The sequence below is a fragment of the Anomalospiza imberbis genome, chromosome 1 (assembly GCF_031753505.1).
Source record: "Anomalospiza imberbis isolate Cuckoo-Finch-1a 21T00152 chromosome 1, ASM3175350v1, whole genome shotgun sequence".
NCBI classification, from domain to species: Eukaryota; Metazoa; Chordata; class Aves; order Passeriformes; family Viduidae; genus Anomalospiza; species Anomalospiza imberbis.
The window spans coordinates 149,943,038-149,961,243 of NC_089681.1; the positions used below are offsets into that span (position 1 = coordinate 149,943,038).

At 49.7% G+C, this 18,206-nt stretch overlaps 1 protein-coding gene across 2 annotated transcripts; it reads right to left on the reverse strand.

Moving 5' to 3' along the window:
- Positions 1 to 2,850: 2,850 nt before the first annotated feature.
- On the reverse strand, positions 2,851 to 7,687 carry IBA57 (iron-sulfur cluster assembly factor IBA57). Of its 2 annotated transcripts, none has more exons than XM_068176177.1 (3): positions 7,332 to 7,687; positions 5,088 to 5,420; positions 2,851 to 3,608 (listed from the first exon to the last, which is right to left on the reverse strand). In XM_068176177.1, the coding sequence occupies exons 1-3, from the start codon at positions 7,580 to 7,582 to the stop codon at positions 3,221 to 3,223; spliced, it is 972 nt and encodes a 323-aa protein (XP_068032278.1). In that variant the 5' UTR covers positions 7,583 to 7,687; the 3' UTR covers positions 2,851 to 3,220. The 2 variants fall into 2 exon arrangements, with proteins under 2 accessions (XP_068032278.1, XP_068032273.1); XM_068176172.1 differs by having other exon boundaries at positions 5,077 to 5,420; positions 7,332 to 7,681.
- Between the last annotated feature and the right edge of the window lie 10,519 nt (positions 7,688 to 18,206).

Sequence of the window (18,206 nt, forward strand, 5' to 3'; positions counted from 1 at the left end):
CAGCAGCAGGAAAATCCACTCAAAATATTGATATTAAACTACAAATATTGGTGAGATGTATTACTTTTAAAAATATTACTTTTTAAGGTAATCCAGAGTGAAAATGCTCACACAAAACTTGGTCACAGCAGTGTGAATCCCTGTGAGTAATTATGTTTTTCAGAGGGAATAGCAGTGATTTTAACAACATGCAGTAAAATATATCTATATAAGTTATATATATTGCTAGATATATATAAATATATATATGTATAGATATAATATAGAATATATAGAATATATAGTAGAATATATAGAGAATATAGATATATCTATAGAATATATATTATATATGGTAGAATATATATATCTATATAAGTTATATATATTTCTAGATATATAAAAATATAAATATCTATGTATAGATATAATATAGAATACATAGAATATATATCTATATATAGAATATATAGTAGAATATATATATTCTATAGCTATATCTATAGAATATATATTATATGCAGTAGAATATATAGAGAGAATATATTTGCTGTGATATTTATATTTATATTTATATTTATATTTATATTTATATTTATATTTATATTTATATTTATATTTATATTTATATTTATATTATAGTTATAGTTATATAAAATAGAATATACTGAATTATAAGCTGTAATTTTTGTGGGCTCCTCACCACACCAAGAAAACTTTTTTTTGGCATTTTACTATGACAGCGAAGGTAAAAAAAAATAAACAATGAAGACAAGCACTGCTCCTAGAAAATTTTTAACAACATTAAATTAAAGGCAGAAATAAAAAAGAGGAAAACTTCTTTTTCCTGAAAGCAACCATTTCATCTCTTCCCCTCTGCAATCTCTGCAGTCTCTGACTCCTGTCTTATCCCACTGGGATTTCAGGTCATTCCAAGTGTTTCCTCCACTCTTTTCCCTCAGAAAGCATCGCTGAGGCAGAGCAAGGGGAAACTGAGGCAGCAAGGGGGGGCCCACACAAAAAGGGGATCAGGAAGGGCCCCACATTTTCGGGTTGAGGCTGGATCTGAGCAGGTCACCTTTGGGCACCGTGTTGGTGCTCAGGAAAAATTTCCTCACTGGAAAGGTCAGACCCTGAACAGGCTGCCAAGGGAAGTGGTGGAGTCACCATCCCTGGAAGCGGCCAAAAAATGGGAGGATGTGGCACCTGGGGACGTGGATTCGTGTGGATTTGGAAGTGCTCTTAATGGTTGGAGTTGATGATCCAAGAGGTCTTTTCCAGCCTTAATAATTCCATGGCTCTCCGAGAGGCAAAATCAACGCTTGCACCCTCCAGCCCCAAATTCACCTGGCCCCAGTCATTAATGGTGGACGAGGCTGTGAGGGAGAACAAAAAAAAAATAAGGATAACATGGATTGGGGCTGCTCCCCTCCACTTCTACCTCTTTTTTTAAATTTTATTTTCCAGAATCCATCAAACACCTCTTCATCCCAGCACCTTCTCCTGTCTAGCCTTGTGTCACCTGCAGCTGCTGGCAGCAACAAAAGCCTTTCAAACACTGTGAGGAAGAGAAAAGAAACGCGTGTCCGAGGCAGAAAAGATGCAGGGCTTCCCCCAACAGAGGAGTTTATTCAGTGTTTGTTCAGGCTCTGCTCACCCCAGGACAATAAAACCATTCTGAGCAGCCTTTGCACAATGGGTGGCAGAGGAAAAGCTGCTTCAGGCCGAGCTGGGCAGCACAGCCTCGTCTTTGTGGCCTCTGAAGGGTCCAATTTCATTTATTTTCCCAGCAGAATGACTCTGACACCAATCCCACACCTGACCAACAGTCTAAGGCATGGTTCTCGTCAGCAAGCAACCTGAAAATGCATTTATTCTTCACACCAAGCAAAAAAAAAAGGCATCCTCTCTTTCAGATGAGTCACATTTAAATCAGAGGTAATGATTAATGAGGGATTCCACAGAATCATTTTACAGCAACCAGAAAGTTTTAATCAATATAAGCATTTTTTTTTACAGACAAATTCCTTTCACTGTAACATTGAAACAAAGGCAGAACATGATTTTGGACGGGTTTTGTTACAAATATTCATGCAAAGGCTTTTTTTTTGTTGTTTTGTTTTGGTTTTGTTTTGGACAAAATGGGATCTCACCTGGGCAGCTCTCTCATTATGTAATGGATTGATCATAATACAAAAATAAAAAGGGTTCCTATAAATCACTGCAGGTTAACAGGGTCAGGAGGCACAGAGCTGGCTGGCTTTGGAATAAGAGAGCAATATGTTGCAGCAAGAAGAAAAATTGGGGAAGCAGAGGAGTGTTGGCAGCCAGAAAAAAATGAAGCAAAGAAATGCCAAGGCATTGGGCTGCTCTGAAAACCCTGGGGGTGGTGGATGGAGCAAACCCCAGCTGCAGGTGGCAGCAGGGACAGGGTGAGAGGGGCACAGAGAGCGTGGACGTGCAGAGCCAGAACATGCTGAAAACCCTCCCTCAGCAAGGCCAGGCCCAGCCAGCACATGTGGCATTGAAAAGATCCTTCTCCTCTCCCAAAAAAATGGTTTGAGGGAAGGGAGTCAGAGGAACGGGCTCTGCTCCCTTCACTGGCACCAAAGCAGGAGACAGGACAGGAGGTTTGAGACCTTTCTTTCCCAGCTGGGATGAGTTAAAATCAAGGTCTGACACGCGAAGCACAAGGTGTTCCTTTTCCTGAACACAATTCCAGTGGTGGCAAGAAACGCCAGCCCCATCAGCAAGTTTAAGAAGCTCAATGCAAGGAGCAATTTGCAGCAAAAAACTTCAGCCTGAGAATACATTTTGATAAGAGCAGCATGAGCTCCACTCAAAAAAAAAAAAAACAGAATTATAATACCACAGAATGGTTATTCTGAACTGAAAAAATCAGTGCATGGAACAGGGAGACTCCTGATCCCATTGCTTGGGAGAGCACAGTCTGAGGGAGTGAGTGTCAGCCTGGAGATCCACCCAGACTCCAACCCAACAACACAGGGCACCCCCAAAACAGGGTCCAACCCAACAACTCACAGCACCCCTAAAAAAGTGGGGAAAATTGCAGGAAAAGCTGCAATTCCCTGGATTTGTATCTCCACGGCAGATCCAACCCAGTGATCTGCCAGAGCTTTGGGTTCCCGCTGTTTATCCCAGTCTGAGGAATCCTGCAAGACCAACCCCCCCAGCCAACAGCAGCATTCCCGACCTCTCCCCGAGGTGCCCCCTCACTTATTTAGCAGCAGCTTTGGGCCACCACTCGGGCATGGTGGCACTGAGCTTCACCCTGTCCCCTGCCAGGTGGATGCAGAGCGGCTCGCTGAGGTGAGCCAGCCTCAGCAGGGCTATGCCCAGCTCTCCTCCTCCAGCACGGAAGGTGCCCGCGCGTTTCCCCGTCCGCGTGAGGATCTCGGCGCCCTCGGGAACGCCGGCGGCGGGAAGGGGCTCCGGGAAGCTGACGGGCAGCAGGCGCTTGCGGATCACGCCCATGTGGTGGGTCCTGGCCGTCAGCTCCTGCCCGATGTAGCAGCCCTTGGTGAAGCTGATGCCGTTCATGAAGGCCAGGTTGGATTCCAGAGGGAGGGCGACTCCAGGGGGGAGATCTTTCACCCCTTCGGGAATTCCTAGGGCGAGAACAAAGCCAGCAGGTTGATGCCTTGTGGAGACTGATCTAGAACAGAGGCTAGACTGAGCTAAAGAATAAAGCAGGGATTTATTAGGAGGCCTCAATGGATCCACCTTGGGCAGCACAAAAGCCCAGCCAGGGCTGCACCCAAGATGAACCAAAATGGTCCCAAAACGTCACTGCAGGCCCCCAGCCAGGTAATAATTAGCACTGACTCCATGATTGCAGAAAGCTGATCAATTGCTTTATTATTTTATCTATATCCTATACTATATTATACTATACTCATTAAGAAACTCAGTAACCCTTGCAGCCAGTCCGATCCTGCTTTGACCTACCTGGTCAAACAACCCAAACACCATCCAGTGCCCAATTAAGAAATCACAAATCTCCATTCCACAAGTGCACAACAGCAGATGCAACAAGTGGAGATTAGAATTGTTTCTCATTCTTCCCTCTGATCTTCTCACAGCCTTCCCCGGAAAGTCTGTGCCTGCTCTCTGTGGCCAGAGAGCTGCTGCCACAACAAAATGCACGAGCGCTCCCGGGGGCTCTCACTGTGATCAGTTCTGCTCCATTTGCACATTGGAGTTCATTGTCCCATTCCAGCTTTAGCCCATGCAGTCCCATCCTGCTTGTTTTTCTCTCCCCAGCCCACGTTGTTTGTGCTCCTGGGCTGAGATTTGGATCATCTGTCCTTGGTGCCCAGCTGGAGAAGGAATTGTTTTGTCTCCCTGCTCTGTGCAGAGAGCTCACCATCCCCTGATATGAAGCCCAGACCCACACACTAAAGCAGCACAGAATCTGAAAATATAAAAGCTCAAACCTGAGGCATCGAGGTAAACGCTGCTCCTCATTAGATCTGTGCTCTGAATTGTTTGGCTCGTTCTCAGCTTGATTTTCCAACCCAGAGGGATCCCAGTTTCAGCACAGGACCATCATCTTTCCCTCCTTCCCATCCTTCCCAATTAATTTAATCCTTTATCACCATGGAGACACTAAAATCAAAGGCACTGGGGCTCCCAGGACTGAGATCCCTGTCCAGTCTCCTTGGCCTCAGAGTTAAGTCGGCAAATCCAGCCACAAAATTTTTAGGAAGCCAAGTCAGGGTGTTTCCTTTTCCTTCTTCAGCAGCAACCAAACGCCTGGGTTGTGCGTCATCCCAAAATCAAAATTACTCAAACCACAGAAGCTTGTCTCCAAGAAAATGAATAATCCTGGCTTTCTTTTAGCATTCCTGACCAATCCCCATAATCTGACTAATAGAAAATGATACCCAAACATTGCCACCAGACAGAATTATAAGCATCAGCACACTTTAATACTCAAAGTAGCAATTAATACATGTATTAATTAACAAATTAAATGCACTGAGACTTGAGAATGAAGGGTTTATAACTTATTACTGCCTTAAATCAGCACATAGACCCCCAAAACCCATAGTGCAAAACAGGGCTTGGCTTTACCTTGTTTATACCTGTGCCTGTGGTAATCCTGAACGTCGCCAACTTGGCTCCCAGGGATAATCTCTGACAGGTTTGCTCCTTTCTTTGCAATCAGTCTCCAGCCCATGACTTCTGCCCTGGGGTCAGGGGTTAGGAGCAGAGCCTGGTCTGCACATTTTGGGAGGGAACTGGCATCCCCAGGCTGTTCCCCAGGGATGACAGCCCACAGGGAGAGGTCGGGGCAGGGGGTGATGGTGACTTTCCTGCGGATCTTGTAGAGTTTCAGGTGTTTCTGGATGGAGTCCAGAACGCTGCTGTCGCACTCCAGCAGGATGTGAGGCTCCTCTGCTGTGCTCTTGTGGAGCCTAAAGGAAAAAAAAAAAAAAATCACACCCCCAAGGTCAGGAAAACAAACACCCACAGCAGCAGGAGCCAAAGTTGGATTTTTATTTGGATGCTGGTGCAAATCCAGAAATTCACACAGGGATTTCTGGATTTGCACAGAAATCCAGAAATTTCTGTGCAAATTTCAGGATGGCACAGAGGGAGCAGCACCCACATGGCCACTGGGTGAAATACCTGAACTGTTTCAGCCACCTGCTGTGGCTTTCCTAGCAAACACCGCCCTCACTTCTCCCGGGTCTGCCCATGTGGAATTCTCTATCCTGGCCAACAGTGAAGGGAGTTTCAGCTGGGGAGAAGCTTCATTCAGCTGGGCCTTCCACTGTCACACAATGCCAGGATGGACTTGGGTTGGGAGGGACCTTAAAGCCCATCCAGTGCCACCCCTGCCATGGGCAGGGACACCTCCCACCGTCCCAGGCTGCTCCAAGCCCTGTCCAGCCTGGCCTTGGGCACTGCCGGGGATCCAGGGGCAGCTCTGGGAACCTGTGCCAGCACCCTCACAAGGAAGAATTCCTTCCCAGAATCCCATCCACGCTGCTGGCAGGGGCTCTGAGCTCTCCCTGCAGCTTCCTCCTCTGCAGGCGAGCACCCCCAGCCCTCCCAGCCTGGCAGAGCCAACATCCCACACGTGGGGGTACTGCGGCCATCGCGCTCCTCTGCTGCGTGATTCTGTGAAACCCAAAGCTGTGTTTCGTGTCAGGGAAACAAAGGCAACCCGTGTAGCTGTGGTTGTGAAATGTGTGGAACGCGGCCATGGGACAGCTACAAGGATGAGTTCTAATAAACAACCGAGGAAAGCATGGAAGAAGGCTTTTGAACCAATCTTTTGTCTGCAAATAACAATTATAAGTCTTAAGCTGTTCTGTAATAAGGACTTTTGAATTATAACCTTAGAATGTTGCTTAGTACTAAGGATTTTAAACTGCAGCTTTAGAATGTACAAAGGATTTAAACAGAAAGGGGAGTAACCCTAACTCAAGTTCCTGGAGAAGGAAGACGGACATCAAGATTGCTGATCAGTGACTTCGAAAGGGGAAGCTGGACATCACTACCATAGATTAATGGTCCTAAGAAAATAAGGAAAATGGGTATCAAGGTTGTCACTAAATGACTTTGAAAGGGGAAGCTGGACATCACTACCATAGATTAATGGTCCTAAGAAAATAAGGAAAATGGGTATCAAGATTGTCGCTAAATGACTTTGAAAGGGGAAGCTGGACATCGCTACCACAGATTAATGATCCCAGAAAACAGAGGCTGGACCCCACCGTCTGGACACACATCCTGGGATGTACACAATAGAGCACAGAAACTGGAAAGGAACCAGACATCACCATCATACATTTACCATCCTAAAGTATGGAATTGTGACATTGAAAGGTGGAAACGGAAACTGCCGAAAGCTCACGGAGACACTGGGAAAAGCTGATGAATACGCATGATGTGATCAATAAATACCAGCAAGCCCAACAGCCGGTGTGCAGTCGGAGGGGACAACCGTGTGTCCAGGTTTTCGATGATTTGGTCTTTTGAGTAAAATCCTGCTAGGAGTGGCATTCCTATTAAGGCGAGGCTCCCGATAGTGAGGCAGGAGGTGGTGGTTGGCAGTATTTTTTGCAGGCCTCCTACTTTTCGAATGTCTCGTTCACCGTTTAGGTGGAATCCAATGGCCTTAGCTCATGCGCTACCACGGTATTGATATAATAATAATTTACACCGACAGAACAATACTGGTAGAATAATAAACTGAACTGCTGCTTGACGGATTGGCGGGGTCAAGGCAGCGGCGGTGACAGGAGCCGCCCCCCCGCCACCCCGCAATGGTGTCGCCCAGCCCCGCCCCCCCCCCCGGCCGCGCCGCTTGGTCTCACCTGTACAGGATGACGTCATACAGGCAGCGGCCCTGCGCGTTCAGCGCGTGCGCGTAGAGCGCGGGGGGGGCGTCGCCCTCCTCCACCAGCTGCGTGACGTCATTGGTGACCAGCCCCTGCAGGAACACGGCGGCCTCGGCGCCCCGCACGCCCAGCAGCGCCCGGCCCAGCGGGAAGCAGGCGGCGGCCGCGCCCCGCCGGCCCCGGCACCAGCGGCGCAGCGCGGGCGCCGTTATTGCCCTCACCAACATGGCGGCGCCGTCAAAGATTCCCCCCAGAGCCGCCGCCCGCCGCCGCCGCCGCCATCTTGTGTGTGTCCGCCGGGAGGGCGACACCTGCTGGCGGCGCCGCGGGACCGCCCCCTTCCGGCAGGCCACGCCCCCTTTCCGTCTAGACCACGCCCCTCCAGGGGTCTCGGTCGCCGTCCTGGCCATGCCCTCCCCTCACGGCCGCGGCCCCGGTGCCGAGCGGTGCCGAGCGGCGCCGGGCGCTCCCCGCCATCCCCGACGGGGAATTTGGGAACCTCCCCGGCCTTCCCCGCGCTCCCCGGCCATGGAGCGAGCGAGGGAACAGCCCAGAGCGCCCCCGCGTCCCGCGCTTTGGTTGTGGGCGCCGTGGGGGGCTGCCCGGCCCAGCTCCCCATTGAATTAGAGAATCAGCCAGGCCGGAAAGGACCTCCGGGGTCACCGAGTCCCGCCACGGCAGCTAGGCCATGGCACTGCGTGCCACGTCCCGTCATTCCTCAAGAGCCTCCATTCCTGCCCCTGAAATGCCCTGGGGGCTGCAGGCAGAGAGGGCACAGGGCCGTCCTCCCCCCCAGGTGCATTTTGGCTGTCAGCTGTCGGGATCTGGGATATACAAATGATCCCCAGGTTGTAGAAAGTCTCTGTCTTTCAGCCCCGCTGCCAAAGAAGGAGTGGTAATTCGTCTGTGCTGGTTTTCAAGGTTGTTTATTTCCTCTTGTCTCGAATATTTTCTCTCTGACCTGCAGCAGGTCTGTCCTGCAGGACAGCGTGCGGGGCTCTGCCCCTCAGTGGGATGTTACAAACATTATATACCAAAAACTGCATGTGCTGTATTTACAATAACGTGCCAATATCCATCACCCGTGTTGAACAGTGTGTCCCCAGCCCAAACCAACAGAAAAATGCCAACACCACAGTGAAACGTGGAGGGCATGAAGAAGAAGGACAAGGCATGCCCAATTTCCTCCCTCTTGCCCCCTTTGAACCCCTTATCTAGAATCTGAAAATTCGACTTTTGCACCTGTGCCACGCTAATTACTACTTATATCAAACACTCAGAGCTTGTAATTCATCCTGTAAGGTTGAAAACTCTTTTCCATGGACAGAGATCATAGACAGTGTCTCTCGGGCTCTGTACAGGGGGCTCCTGACCCCCTGCCAGGGTCCCAGACCTTCCAGGGCAGCCAGAGGGATGCCCTGGATTCCCACAGTCAGGGTGGAAAAGAGACTCCAAAGGTTCCTGGTTTCCCACTGGTTTGTTTCCACAGGACTCAGCAGCTGCCCTCCATCCTCTTTTAACACCCTTGGAGAAGCTGTCAGCGGTACCGGGCTGGGGTAAATGCTAACTTTTGGCACTGGGAATTTCGGCTAAGCTTTGCATGGGAATAAACCCATGGAATCATGGCGTGGCTTTAAAGGTCATTAAATCCAACACCCTGCAATGGGGCAGGGGCATGTTCAGTCCATCAGGCTGCTCAGAGCCTGAGCCCAAACTGATCTGGAATATTTTCAGGGATGGAGAATCCCTGTGTTAAAGGGTTAAGCGCTGTTTCGCTCCTCCTGGAATGTTCACTGGCGCTCTGGGAAGTGGTTCCTGAAGTGGCCCGGGTGTGGCTGCGGCTCGTTGCGCTGGAATTCATGCCACAGTCCGAGGAATAGCCGTGAGGCACCGCTGCCATCCGCGGCTCCCCTGCTCCAGTGGCAGCCGCTCGGTTGGAGGCCATCCTGCCCCTTCCCGCTGGCAGCACCAGCAGCTCTCCGGGCAGGGGGAGTCGCCTGGCCCCGGATGACCCCGCTAAAACCTGCAGGACAGGCAGCACCAGCCCAAACCCACCGATCCCAAAAGCCCGAGTGAAGGGAGGCTCATTTTGCAGGAGCTGGACACGCCATGAGTTGATGCAGCTGGGCAGGGCTGGGCTCTCCCCTTGTGCCCCGCAGTGATAACCTTATCACACATCCCCCAGTGTGTCCCGGCAGCGCTGAGACGTGGGGGGTGTTCACCTGGAATTCCCCGCTGGAATTCGGGGCTGGCCCTGCAGCTGGAGGAATAAAGATGTGGGCAGAGGTGACTCGAGGTGACCTTGGCACACGGATGTGCTCTGCCCACCCGCTGGCACGAGCTGTGTGTCAAAAACGGGGCTGGGGACACCTGCCTGGCCCTGGGGCAGCTGAAGGAGCAGAGAGCTGGTGCCCAGGGTGGTTCTTTTCTCTCCCTGGAAGTACGAATGTGCCCAGAGCTGGAGCTGGGTTTGCTTTTGGAAGGAGAAGGGGGGAAGGTCACAAATCTGGAAGCACATCTGGGCGGGAACTCCAGAGCCCAGCAGGCACCATGGAGGCACATCTGGATCCAGCTTTGTGGGTTTTTCACCTGTTCCACAGCCCTGCTTCACACCCCAAGCTGTGGGGATCGTCAGTGGCCATCCCACAGGCAGCCCTTTGTCATCTCCCTGCATTCCCAACCACCACAGGTGTGTTGGATCAAACCCCACGGAGATCTTTGAAAGGGCAGCAAGGGGAAGAAAAGTGAAAATGGAAAACAATCAGGCAGCCAGTACAAATCTTTATTTGTTTTACCACTTCTTGCTGCTTTTAATTCCCTCCTCTCTGGCTTGGCTTTGCTTTTCTTTTCTCATGGAGTTATGCAGCCGGTAAAGTCATATTGAAATATTTCAGTGTCAGAAACTACAACTCTGCCAGTTTAGTGCATTAAATCAGCTCAGGGGGTGGTTTGAGACAATCCATGGTGTCACTGAGACCTGCAACCCCGAGAGCCCTGGGAGGGTTTGTGCCAGCCCTCAGTCAGTGTGTGCCTGTCTTCCCTAAAAATGGGGGACCTGAAGCCTGCTGGGAGGGACAACACAATTCCCAGAGCTTCCATGATTTAATTCCTACTGGAAGGTGTGGAATTCTAGTGGGAGGTGTCCCTGCCAGTGGCAGAGGGTTGGAACAAGGTGATCTTTAAGTTCTTTTCCAACCCAAACCATTCTGGGATTCTGCTATTGCCCCTGATGGCTCATCCCCCACCAGCTTTGTAATTTCTAGGGGTGTTTTTGGAAGGAGAGCTGGTGGCACAGGGTGACAGGACACAAATTCCCGCCTCGATGGAACCCCTCTCACCCAGTGAGATGTGTCACGGTGGCTCAGGATCCCTTCCCACAGCTCAGAAGGTGGTGACAAAGGACAGAGATTCCCTCCCTGTCCCTCAGCAGCCCCTGGGTGGTTGCACAAGCTGCCAGCAGCCTCCTGCTCCATCAGCTTTCCACTCTCTGCTGTCCCACTGCACAAAAGCCTGGACAGCCCGAGGCTCCCACTTGTGAGGGCTCATCCTTGGCATTTAATTGTCAATAACTCATCCTCACCAGGGATAACCTCTGCAGCCAGCCCTGCAGGGTAATGCTGCCATAATACACTCTTTTTCTCCGTCTTTTCTCTCGGGGTTTTAAGCACAACTCCTCATCCACAAACCCACGTGAGCTGCAATTATTCCTCCCAAACCCTGTGCATTAAATATTCTGGGAGGTCAGCCACAGGCAGCTGGGACATGGGGCTGTGGTAAACCATAGCAGCACTTCTGGGACAGTATCCCACAGCCTTGGAGAGGAAACCAGGGATTGTGGCAGGCCTGGACAATGCAAAGTCAGTGATGATAGGGGGAATTGCAAGTACAACAGGCAGGATGCAGGAATAGAGAAAAGTGGAAGCTGAGCTTGGAGGGAGTGAGTTTGTGCATCCAAAAGGCTGTTCTGAAAGGAGGGTGGGAACCAGGCTTTTCTCCCAGGGAACAAGTGACAGAGGAAACAGCCTGAAGGTGCACTGGATGAGGTTTAGATTGGATATTAGGAAAATATTTCTTCATTGAAAGAGTGGCCAGGCATTGGAACAGGCTGCCCAGGGAAGTGGTGGGATCACCATCCCTGGAAACTTTTAAAAACCGTGTGGATGTGGCACCTGGGGACAGGGTTGGGTGGCTGTGGTGCTGGGTTAATGGCTGGGCTCGATGAACTCAGAGGGCTTTTCCAACCTTAAGGGCTCTGTGATTCCTGCTGGTGGGACTGAGAGGAAGGGACAGCTGTCACTGCACTTCCCTGGTGTGGCTTTGTGAGGGGTGTTTTACTCTAGGTGAGAGTAAAAAGGAATAGGTTGTGTTTGTGTTGTACTAAAGTCTTTATTTTATATTCTTTCAAGATCTTTTGAAGGTGAGCTTTCTAAGGGGATATATTGTTATTTTTGCTATGGTACTAGTAGTGAAATAGTAATAATTGAGTGGGATTTTGAGTAAGTAAGAGCTAAGCTTACATTTTGTCTGGGGCAGGGTAGTCTCATACAGATGCCATAGAAATACTATGGTAGAGTTGTGCCTACGAGCAAAAAGGCCTCTGCTCTCTGCTGCAGCTTTTTAGATCAAGACACTTATACTAAGTTTCTACTAAAAGCTAAAATCTATATTCTAAATCTGTATTTCTATTTCACTTTGTGGCTTCATAGATCTCAGTTTCTCCAGGGGTTTCAGTTCAATCCCTGTGACTAGATTTCCCTCTGGGCCTGTGCCCTGAGGGGCTTCCATTCCAGCACCCTGGGAGGAGGGATTGGGAGCCAGTGGGATGCTGTGGCTGGAATTCTCTGCAGGAGGAGCAGCCATGGATGTTGTGATCCCAGAGAGAACTGGAGAGTCACTGGCAATTTCAGTCTGGCTTTCCAAAGGAATGGGGGGGTTGTAATTACTCTACCTGTTCCCAAAATACTGCTGGATGGGGGCTGCTTTTGCCTTTCTTCCTTCTGTGAGTCGGGATCAACCCCCAGGACAGGAACACCTCCCACCAGACCAGGCTGCTCCAAGCCCCATCCAACCCAGCCTTGGCTCTTCCTTGTCTCTTGGTGGGACCACGTGCTGTGTCCTGCCAAAGAAGTTGTCAGCTTAGCTCAGCTTCCAGAGAAACAGAAAAAAAAAAAAAAAATCTGAATTCCAGAATGGTTTGGGTTGGAGAAGAACTTAAAGATCACCTTGTTCCAACCCTCTGCCACTGGCAGGGACACCTCCCACTAGAATTCCACACCTTCCAGTAGGAATTAAATCATGGAAGCTCTGGGAATTGTGTTGTCCCTCCCAGCAGGCTTCAGGTCCCCCATTTTTAGGGAAGACAGGCACACACTGACTGAGGGCTGGCACAAACCCTCCCAGGGCTCTCGGGGTTGCAGGTCTCAGTGACACCATGGATTGTCTCAAACCACCCCCTGAGCTGATTTAATGCGCTAAACTGGCAGAGTTGTAGTTTCTGACACTGAAATATTTCAATATGACTTTATTGGGTCCAGAATTTTGAGTCCAGAATTTTTTTTTTCTGGAGGACATTTGGAGAGGGGTTGTGAGTGAACAGTGTCTGTGATTTAACGGGAGCAGCAGAGACCGAGGTGCTTGGAAAGCCAGGCTCTCTCACAAAATGCTTTCCCCTCGTTTGCTCAGCCTGAATCATCAATTTCTCCCAGATTTCCCCAAAGTTTTCTTGCTTTTGAAAGCCCAGGCTTCCCTCAGCAGTTTGAGCTCTGTGCCTGAGGGATCTGCAGTGATTCATCAGGGAGACAACGCATCCCAAACAACGCCAAGGTCAAACGCTTCTTAAGGCAAAACTATTTTGTGATGGTTTGTAGCCATATCAGGGAAAACAGAGCTCCTACGTGGCTAAACCAGGCAAATCATAGATGGGGAAGGATTTCTTCCCATCACTCAGAGCCCTTCTCAAGCAAGCACCACACGCTTTACGTACTGTAACAAAATGTAAGTTTTATTCCATATTTCCAAATTAGTAATGGATGTGGAATGGCCACAGTTGAGTTGGACTGATGTCCCTTTCCCTTTTGACCCGTGTTTCATATTCTAACTACAGCCCAGATGTAACATTTACACTGAAAAATACTTACAGATTCGACCTCATACTCCAAAAAATGTCTAGTACAAATACAGTTAGTACATAAAAAAATAACAGAAAAAAAAAAAGAAAAAAAAAGAAAAAAAACCACCAATCCCAGACACTTTGTAACAGCACAGACTGGTTATGGCCTTGAGTTTAGTTCAAGTATTTCCCAGTGGAATGCAATGCAAGCAAGAAGGTAATCTGGCTTTTTTGGGACATTCCAAGCCCTGAATGGTAAGAAGAGAAATATAAGTGTGGGCACTTTATCTGACCAAGTTTAGCAAGAGAGTCAACGTTTCAGATTAGTTCAGCCACAAAGCTAAACCTGTCTTGTGTGTGGACAAAACTGCTACCTGGAGAAAAGACGAAAATAAAAGCAAAGCATTAGTTATACCATTGGCATTTCTTCCGTGGCTGATGCTCTGCGCTCTAAATTAATTTCCTCGAGCTGCTGGTTGAGTCAGGAACAATTGTGGTGGGGATTTTGCTTGTGGCTGTGAATATTTTGCTGCTCTATCCTTTTCCTGCCCACACTGACAGGATAAAAGAAGGGACTGTTGCTCCTGCCCGGAAAGGAGTCATTCCTGCAGAGTCAGCATTGCATTTGGTCACCTTTGTGGCAGTGACTCAGTGGAGAAACCCAACATCTTAAAGGGTTTATAGGTCACAGAGTGGAGGAGGAAGGGGGGAAACGAGGAAATCAGTATGTATAGCAATAATCATAATAATAATAGTAATAATCTTTTCTGTTCCTAGGGCTGTCTGACCCGTGCTGGCTCCTGTGTGTAGCCCAGATGGGATCTGGGAGAACTGGAATCCCTCCTCCCTAGGCTCAGAAGATCAGTAGTGTCCTCCAGGCTGGCTGGGACCTCACAGGCAACTTTGCATCCCTCCCAGGCAGCCCTGACACCAGCTGGGAATACACCCCCGTGCTTGAGTCCCTGTCAAACCTCTTGGAAAACATGGGAAAGCAGGTGTTGGGAAGGGATGTTATGCAGGGAAGTACTCCTGAGGGTTGAGCAGGGCTGGAAGTGGTCACCCCGTGTCCCTGCCTGACAAGGGGGTTATTGATCCCCCAGGAGTCTGCCCTGGCTCTGGTACCCATCAATATTGCAGTTATTGACTCCCTGCAGAAAACAGCATGTGCGTATGAGATGTGAGGGTGACACCAGCTGGGGACTGGCTCCAAACCCTCTGCAGGACCCAGGGGTCACTCAGAGCCCCCTTGGCTCACTGGGTGACAATAAAAAGGGGGTTTGAAGGAGGGCAGGAAGATTCTGACTGTAGAACCACACATCTGGAGAGGGGAGCAGTGGGGTTTTAGGGAGGAGCAGAGTGCAGGAAGAGGAGAAGGGAGGGAAGGTGGCACAGGAGCAGCACTGCCACACTGCTGGGAAGACGTGAGGTGGCTGCTGTTGGTCCAAAGACACCAGGAAAAACCATGCTAGAAAAGCAGCCCTTGCAGAAAGGTTGGTGGGACTGGAGGTGTTCAGCTCAAAGCAGATCTGAGGGTGAAAACAGTCTCCAAACAACCAAAATATGCTGAGGTTAAAGGCATGAGACTTCTCCGTGTCTCCATGGGGTTGCAGAGAGGGGGTTCATGTCACCCTTTAGGGAGTCATTTGATGGTGGCAAGTCGGCAAGAAGATCCATGGTCTTTTCCCTCCCTGCTGCTCTGAAGCTGGAATCTCCTCCTGTGGGCACTGCTGGGGTATTGCTGGGGCAGCAGGTGCAGCCCTGCTCTATGGACTGGGTTTAATGAGTTTATCAGCTCTCTGTGACCAGCTCTGGGGGGTTTTAGCTTAAAATCTGCTTTTCCCACGGCGAGGCGTGTGCCAAATTTTTTTCCTGGAGCAAGAGCAAGGAGTCACATTCCTATCCCTGGTGTGGTGACTCATGGTTGAGGGGGGATCTGCAGGTCAGCAGGAGCTGAGGGGCAGATCTGAGTCACCAGGAAATGCTCAGGCCGTGAGTGGTGCTGAGGGAGGTGTCGCTGGTAGGGGCAGGAGAAACCCAAAATCCCAACTCCTGCATGGGGCGGTGCCTTCCAGCATCGTGTGGGAAGCACAAGTTTATCTGGGGCTCCGGTATTGTTGCTCATGGAAAAGGAATCAGAAGAACCCAGGCAGCATCCAGCCATGGTTATCCTCAGAGTTTCCGTTCCTCCCTTGGGATCACGACTTTAAATACACACAGTTTCCCATGGGACACAGGGCTGGGAATAAAACAGAGGTCCCACTGATGTAGAGGATGTGCCCTGCACAGCTGCAGCAGCCAGGGAACAAATTTGCACCCAGGATCACCTCTCTCTCCTCCCCAGCAGCCTGGGCTGTGGCCCTGCAGACATTTTTTCCAGGTTTCAGCAGCCCTGTGAGCACCCAGCCTCTCCTGCTGTGCCCAGCACATCCCCAGCCAGCAGAGAGCACGTTCCCACACAAGGGACAAGGACAAACAGAGCAGTGGGATATGTTTGTCTCCCCACCACCGTGGTGTGACCCTTCTGAGCCTTTCCTATAAAACTCCCAGCAGAAGGGGATGGATGGATGGATGGATGGATGGATGGATGGATGGATGATGGATGGATGATGGATGGAGGGATGGATGGATGGATGGATGGATGATGGATGGATGGATGATGGATGGAGGGATGGATGGATGGATGGATGGATGGATGATGGATGGAGGGATGGATGGATGGATGGATGGATGGATGGATGGATGATGGATGGATGGATGATGGATGGATGGATGGATAATGGATGGATGGATGGATGGATGGATGGATGGATGGATGATGGATGGAGGGATGGATGGATGGATGGATGGATGATGGATGGAGGGATGGATGGATGGATGGATGGATGGATGGATGGATGATGGATGGATGGATGATGGATGGATGGATGGATAATGGATGGATGGATGGATGGATGGATGGATGGATGGATGATGGATGGAGGGATGGATGGATGGATGAATGGATGATGGATGGATGGATAATGGATGGATGGATGGATGGATGGATGGATGGATGGATGGATGGCACTACTGACTGCTGCTGTGCTGATCCTCCTGGATCCAGTTACCCATTTGTGAGGGGAAGGTCTCAAGCTGCAAGAGCAAACAGCATTCCAGGCATTTTACCAATGCCTTCAGCAGGACCAGGGGCGAGCATGGAAGCATTCCTCAGACAGCTACACAAAGCTGAATATTTGCTGCTGGATACCTCATAGGATGTTTCTCTGCTTTCCCTTTAATTCTACTTTTTTTTTTTTGCTTGAAGGACTGTTCTCTAACGCAGCGCACAGCTCGGCAAAAGTTCCCAGGAAATGAAGGGCATATCCAAATTCTCTGCCTGTTCCCAAAAATGGCCAAAGGGCTGGACACTTGGGGAACAGGCATCCTTAGGGCTATTAGGGACTGATCTCAAGGACATGAGAGTGATGTCCAGCGAGAAGTCAGGAATATCCCATGGATAAGAAATCCTGGCACAGCCCGAGGGAGCAGCTTGGCACAGGGACAGTGCAGTGCTCTGAGAGAAATTACTTCTTTTGAAATAGGTTTGATCTGGAAGGCTCTGCCTATCTGGGTTCCCTGTGGTGGTGATGAAATCACCTCTGACAAAGGACAGTAGGAGCCTTGGAGCTCAGCAGCTTGATTTTAACATGCACCCAAAGTACTGTAAGTGCATGAAAACCACCTTAAAGTCAAGCCCAGCAGAAAAAATTCCTCATAAACTCAGGAAAAACTTCCTTCTTTTCTCCTGGTCCTGTCCCCCCTGAAGCCAGACCTTCTGCAAAGCCCCCCCAGCAAGTGTGGGAACCCTCCCAGTTCCCCAGGAGGGGCTGGAGGTTAAAAGCCCCAGGATGAGATCAGCCCCAGCCCTGGAGCAGCTGGGTTTTCTCAGGGGAGGTGGAAGGCTGTAGGAGGAGCAGAGGGTTGATATTACATTTACACCTAGCTCTCTACATCTATGTTCACACACATGTGTTCATACGTGTCTGTATCTACACATGGACACACACACACACACCAGATACACACTATGCATAGATCTGCCACCTGCCACTATTTATAAGGGTTTGATTAATCAGAAAAACAAATTTGCCAACAGCACTCTTCCTCAGTTAATCAGAAAAACAAATTTGCCGACACCGATCGTCTAAAATTCAGCAAGTAAAGGAGCCTCAACCCTTTAGACTTTTGTTTTCCTGGTTGCATAAAGGCACTTTCTGATGATGTGAAGAAGCAGTTTGTTAAAAACTCTGTAACTGCAACAATTCCCATCACATCTGTAGCAAATGCTACACAGGCACCAGTAGGACGCAATGTCACTGCTCGCTCCTGCTGCAGAGGGCTTGGAGCAGATTTGCTTTTTGCTTTGATGCAGAGGAAGAAAAGATGAAACCGGTTTTAGGTCTCCCTGTGTGAGGCAGTCACTGTGTTCCTGCCCCAGACCTGAATTGGGTGCCAGCTCTGGCTCACAGCATCCAACGAGGCCTTCATTGGCACCTGCCAGCCCAGGCAGGCCGTCAGCTGTGAGCCTGCCACGAAGGTCCCTGCAATATGTCAGCAGTTTTCTTACCAAAGGATCAGAAATAAATTCGATTAAGGGTGTTTAGTAATTAAACACTGCCTGGCCTGCAGCACTCAAGCCTTGCCATGCAGGAGGGTGGCTGATCCCTGTCAGCCTCACTTCCCTCCTGAGCCACCAGCAGCTC

Bases quoted from the DNA above. Each gene is read 5' to 3' on its own strand.
- IBA57 (XM_068176172.1), bottom strand. From the start codon at position 7,582: ATGTTGGTGAGGGCAATAACGGCGCCCGCGCTGCGCCGCTGGTGCCGG. The intron at 5,421-7,331 runs GTGAGACCAAGC...TTTTTCCTTTAG, and splicing joins TATGACGTCATCCTGTACAG to GCTCCACAAGAGCACAGCAG. The intron at 3,609-5,076 runs GTAAAGCCAAGC...TTCTCGCCCTAG, and splicing joins CAGGCACAGGTATAAACAAG to GAATTCCCGAAGGGGTGAAA.